Here is a 5986-nt window from a genome sequence, read left to right on the forward strand (position 1 = left end):
CCTTTCCTATCAATTGTCCGACTTACTTCATTTCCATTTATGGAATCTGACATACCTCTTTTTCCTCCTCTCCGATCACTTGCGTTAATTGTCTTGCTGCAAGGTGGTTTCTTCATTCCTGTCGTCGCACACTCCTGCTGTACTACAGCATGCCTGTCCATGATATCCTTTCTTCGCCTTATCTGACATTCATTAAATGTTTGGGCTTGCCGATCCACCTCACCTGCTCGTCGCACGAATGCTATGATTTTCATTTGTTGCTTGTTCATTGTTTTCATTCGTTGCTTATTCATGGTCATAATTAATGATACTCGCCAATTCCTCCCACTCTCTGTTGGGCCGCAACATTCTCCACTGATTGTCAATCTTGCCGCTTCGATCCTTGCAACCCCAATTCGCAAGGAAATCTGCCGCTCGGTTTCCACTCCTTTTCACATGATTGAAGATTTTATATTCAATTTTTTTCAGAAGGTCCGCTATTTCTTGAACGATCCCTGCCGTGCGCCAACTATTGGTGACCTGCTCCCAATTCTTTCCGTTATTCAGTTTCTTTAGGATTTCAATTGCCATTTGAGAATCTCCTTCTATTTCCAGGTTTCTATAGCCGTTTCGAATCGCAATTCTCAAACCCTGGTGAATCGCCCATAATTTGGCCTCATTATTTGTCATCTCGCCACCCCACTCTGCATAGATCCATCTGGTGTTTCTCTGGCTATCTCGGTAGATTCCTCCGAATCCGACATTACTTGGGTTCCCCTTTGAAGCCCCATCAAAGTTTAATTTCACGAAATTGTCTTTGGGGTATGCAAACTTGTCACAGCTTTGAAGTCTCGTACTAAATCTATCAATTTTTTTGTTATGCACCATTTCATAATTCAAATTTAGGTTCTTTAGGATTTGCTCCTCCCCCTGATCTGCTTTCCAGTCTTCCGCATCCCACTTCTCTACCAGAATTGATTCTCTAGTTAAGTTCACTACTCTGTTCCATATTGTTACCGTGTTTTTTGATTTGTCTTGGAAAACTCTGCGGTTCCTTTCTTTCCATACCATCCAAATCACAAAACCGGCAATGAGATCCCAGGCCTTTCGGATTACTTTACATTGAAAATTTTCTTTCTGCCATTGGAAAATCACTTCATTTGTTTCTCTCGGAGACCTCTCAGGTTTCTGGAATAATTTCCCGATTTCCATCCACAGGTTCCTGGCATAAACACACTTGATTAGTAGGTGCTCTTGAGTTTCCGCTTCTTTATTACACAAGTAGCATTTTGAAGGCCCACTGAAACCTTTCTTTTGAAGTTTATCCCATGTTAGGATCTTATCCTTAGCTACTAACCATGCAAAAAGGGTAATTTTCGGCCACCAGTTTTTGCCCCAGATGACCTTCCAGTCTTGGTTTTCTTTAATGGTTCCCTGATGGTCTGCTAGATAGTATGCCTCCTTGACCGTAAAGGATCCTTTCATAGACTTCCCCCATCTGAGGATATCCCTACCCGTTCGCGCTTTTACTTTCCTGGACTCTACCTCTTCCATGAACGCTTCCTGTTGTTCTTGATTTATCTCAATGCCCCATTCCTCTGGTGTTGTCCATTTCCGCCATATTCCATCCAGATCGTTTTCTTTCCAATAATCTTTGACATATATACGATTGTCTCCTATCCTATCCTGTATGTTCTGGATTTTTTGTATTCTGCACATTTTCTCCCTTTGTTGCCAATTCTCGTCCCAGAATTTGGCCTCCCCTCCTCCTCTAATTTCCCAGAAAACGTTCTTATCTACTATATCTCGATTTTGACGGGCTAGATCCCAGATTGCCGAGCCCTTCGGGGTTTCCTGCATTCGGTAAATACTCTCCGTAGTATCTGGCATATTGTACTTGTGTCTCCATAGTTGTTTCCATAGATCGTTGCCCCCTCTCAGCCATCGCCACCAAAGTTTTGCACCGAGCACCTTGTTGAGTTTGTCCGGATCGCGCAGACCTAATCCTCCCTCCTCCTTTCGTTTCGTCAGATGTTTCCATGATACTAGGGCCCACTTCTTCTGTTGGGACGAACCTCCCCATATGAATTTCCTCAGGATTTCTCTGATCTTAGTGCAAACCCCTTGAGGCACTGCCATAATCGATAGAGGATATATGGGGATTGCCTGTAGCACTGATTTTACGAGAATAATCCTTCCAGCAATGTTTAAGGTTCTGAAGGCCCAGTTAGCCACTCTGTTTTTTAATTTCTCTAGGAATCCTTGCCAGTTTTTCTGTCTTTTAGAGTTGAAGTCCAATACGTTTCCCAAGTATTTGGTTGGGAGGTTCCCTCGCTTAAACCCTAGCATCCCGGTCAAGTGGCTTTTAATAGGCTCTATGGTATTGAATATGAAGGTGCAGGATTTTTCCTTATTTATTTCCATCCCAGATGCTTCTGCAAATAATTCCAAGACCTTCTTCAGATTTCTCACTTCTTTTACAGTTGGTTCTCCAAATAACATGATATCATCAACGAATTGTTGATGTGTTATTGGCAGTTCATTACCCCATAGTCTTAGCCCTTTGATTTTATTTGCTGCTCTTTCTTTTTTAAGGTATCTGCTCAGACCTTCTGCTGCAAGAATAAAGAGGAAAGGAGATAGGGGATCGCCTTGTCTTATTCCTCTAGAAGCCTTAAAGGTTTTCGAAGGGGTTCCATTGATTAAAATTGAGAAGTTTGGAGTTGATATAAGACTGTGAACCCACTTTATCCACCTATTCCCAAAACCGAAACTTCCCAAAATTTCTTCCAAGTATTGCCAATTGATCCTATCATAAGCTTTCGATAAATCTAATTTAACCATCATTCCTTTTTGCTTCTTTGCCTTCAGAGAATGGATTACTTCTTGAGTGACCACTAGACCATCTAGAATTTGCCGACCTTCTACGAACCCGGTTTGTTCAAGAGATATCAGGCTATCTAGCAGGGGTTTCAGTCTTTTGTCCATCAGAGATGCAATTATTTTGTAGATAACATTACAAAGGGCAATGGGTCTAAATCCCTTGGCATCCTCTGAATTACCGCTTTTAGGAATCAAAGTGAAAAAAGTGGAGTTAAGAGCTGGCCATACCTTTTGGTTTATATGAGATTCTTCTACTAGATCCAGAATTTCCTTTCCCATGAAGTGCCAACCCGCCTGATAGAAATCGACCGTAAATCCATCCGGTCCTGGTGCTGTTCCCTTCTTCATGCTCATCACTACTTCCTCCACCTCTTCCATACTAGTTGCTCTCATTAGGGCTCTATTCTGGTCTTCTGTAACAATTCTTGGAATTGTCGTGCAAACTTCCTTTATAGCTTTAGACTTGTCTATTTGAGGTTCAGTCAATATTCCTTTGTGATATTCCATCAACACTTTTTCAATCCCTTCCTGCTCAACAATCCTCTCTCCACTCTCGTTTTTGATAGAAAATATTATGTTCCTTTGCCTGTGTTGTACCATTGCTTGATGAAAAAATCTAGTGTTCCTTTCCCCCTCCCTGAGCCATTTTATTCTAGATTTCTGTCTCCATAAGACTTCTTCCTGCTTTCTCCTTTCCTCGAGTTTTCCTAAAATTATCCCTTCTTTTCTGCTACTTTCCTCTGTTCTCCCTTCATTTATTATCCTTTGTTGCAAAGCTTCCATTTCTTCTTCCAGCTTCTGCTTTTCCTCCATGATATTTCCAAATTCTTCCTTGTTCCATTTCTTTATCCTTCCTTTTAAATCCTTAAGTTTAAGTTGGAAGGTATGCATTTTTCCTTTTCCCTGTACTGTGCTTTGCAACCACCATTCTTCCATTTTTTCTAAGAATTCCGGGTGTCTAAGCCAGAAGGCTTCAAATCTGAAGGGCTTCTTGCCAAGATTAGCCTTAATATCCACTTCCAATCTAATCGGCCAATGATCAGAGCCAAGAGATGGCATGATCTTTGCTTCTACGAATACATCTCTGTTCATAATTGTTTCTGATACTAAGAACCGATCTAATCTGGATGCTATCTGATTTTTTCCCCCTCTCCTATTGTTCCATGTGTAGACTCCATTGATAGTTGGTAAATTAACCAACCTTAGACCATCTATCATATCATTGAACATTTCCATATATTGGTCTGTTTTCCTTATACCTCCCTTTTTCTCTTTTAGGGACCGGATTACATTGAAATCCCCTCCTACAATCCATGCTGTCTCCGGGTGTAGCCTTCGAGTTGCTTGCAAATTTTTAATGAAGTTTTCTCTGTCTCCCGGAGTATGAGGTCCATACACCCCTGAGATGATAACCCTTTCCTTCGTCCCCGCTATTCTTCCCATGCCTGTAAGGATTCTGGTCATACTGGTCCAACTCTAAAAAATTATCTCATTTGGGTTCCACAATATTGCTATGCCTCCCGCTGAACCGATTGCATCCTGTCCCATGACTTCGTATTGGAGTTTACTATTTTTGATTATTCCTTCCATCTGTTGCATGGTGATCTTTGTCTCTTGTAGAATCATGATGCTTGGTCTGTCTTTTTTTAGCTTCTCTTTCATATATCTCTGTTTACCCTTACTATTCAAACCCCTAATATTCCAGCTGATAATAATCATTTTAAACTTTTAGAGGAGTGGAAAAATACCTCGGAAAGAGGTATCACTTTACCCGAGTTTATCAATATTTCGCCAACTGTTTGTATCGTTTCATTCATTGTTTTCCTCCCTCTTTTCCGGTTGCTTTTGCCAGTCCCGCCTATTCCAATCTGATCTTTTTCCTGTTCTCCTGATATGGTATCCTGTTTTTCCATATTCTCCCCATTCCTTTCTTTATATTTTTGAAAAGTCTCCTTATATAGTTGTTTTTGGCTGTCTGGTATGAATCTTTCGTCTAAGTTTTTCCATTCCTGAATTAGTTGTCTCATAATTCTTTCTTCCTCTGCCTCATTTTCTTTCTGACTTTCCGTTTCCATTTGGGATTGGTCCGTTAGTATTTCTATCTTTTCAGCTGTTTGCCTTTCATTCATTTCTCTTGTTCCTGTATCTTTTTCTCTGGTTTCCTTGATTATTTCCATGGGTTCATTTTCTGGATCTTCTTCCTCTACCACTTTCTCCTCGCCCTCTTCACTGTTTTCCTGGAGGATTTTGAACTTGTTTTTACTTTCAATGCTCAGTGATTCCGTTTGTGTCTGCACCCTTATTCCTTCTTTACCTGCTTTCTTCTTTCTGGTAACCTGTTGGAAGCCCTTGTCGGTCTCCTCGGTTCTCTCTGCTTCCCTTTGCTGTTCTTCTCTTTTCCTTGTGTATTCTTCCTCCTTATTTAAAGGGCATTGTCTATATAGATGACCATACTCATGACATCTTCTGCATCTAAAGGGGATATGCTCATAATCTAGTGGCTGTTGCCAAACTTCATCGTGGTATTCCAGTTCTATGAATTCCAGCAGAGGTTCAGTTATATTCATGTATACACACAATCTTGCATAAGATGTATACTTACCTTTCTTCGTTGCTTCCGCTACCTTGACAAAGGCACCGATCGTATTACCTATCCCTTCCATAATCTCAAGGTCCCAAAATTCCACTGGTAATCCGAACAATCTGACCCGGATCGGGGCTTCCAGCATCTTTTCATTGTCAGGATTGTATCTTTCTTCCTAGTATTTCATGAACAGTCCTGCGTTGTTCATGAAATATGGCCTTTCCTCAAAAACCCTTTCTTTATCCCCCAGATTCGCAAATATTGCTGTAAAAAACCCTTTTGCTCCCAGTTTTAACTCTACATGCCCTTTTGGTCTCCATCTTTGGTAAATCCACCTGTATAGTTCTTTTTCAGTGGGCCAATACCCGACGAATTTGCAGATCAGTGCATGATCTTTCATATAACTGTTGTACTCCTCCAGCTTGTTGTTGGGTATGACGTATCTGGGTTTCTTCTGTGCCCTAGGTAAGCACTTTCCTCCGGTCTTCATTTGCCACAGTTTGCCCACCACTGGTGCTTCTTTATTATTCTCCCTGGCCT

At 41.1% G+C, this 5986-nt stretch overlaps 1 protein-coding gene across 1 annotated transcript; it reads right to left on the bottom strand.

Moving 5' to 3' along the window:
- Nucleotides 1–285: 285 nt before the first annotated feature.
- Nucleotides 286–5591, bottom strand: LOC149193887 (uncharacterized). The gene is made up of 5 exons (XM_089407472.1): nt 5440–5591; nt 4634–5298; nt 4064–4307; nt 3788–3946; nt 286–3448 (listed from the first exon to the last, which is right to left on the bottom strand). Exons 1-5 carry the CDS (start codon nt 5589–5591, stop codon nt 286–288), a joined length of 4383 nt encoding a protein of 1460 aa, XP_089263598.1.
- Between the last annotated feature and the right edge of the window lie 395 nt (nt 5592–5986).

The sequence above is a fragment of the Pinus tabuliformis genome, chromosome 2_2 (assembly GCF_031772625.1).
Source record: "Pinus tabuliformis cultivar Carrire ecotype Pingquan chromosome 2_2, CPIR1, whole genome shotgun sequence".
Classification (NCBI taxonomy): Eukaryota; Viridiplantae; Streptophyta; class Pinopsida; order Pinales; family Pinaceae; genus Pinus; species Pinus tabuliformis.

Excerpts from the sequence above, each read along its gene's own strand:
- LOC149193887 (XM_089407472.1), bottom strand. The coding sequence starts at position 5,591 with ATGCTGGAAGCCCCGATCCGGGTCAGATTGTTCGGATTACCAGTGGAA. Across the intron at positions 4,308-4,633 it reads CGAAATATTGATAAACTCGG|GCATGGGAAGAATAGCGGGG; the intron begins GTAAAGTGATAC and ends GAATCCTTACAG. Across the intron at positions 3,449-3,787 it reads TTAGAAAAAATGGAAGAATG|GCAAAGGAACATAATATTTT; the intron begins GTGGTTGCAAAG and ends GGTACAACACAG.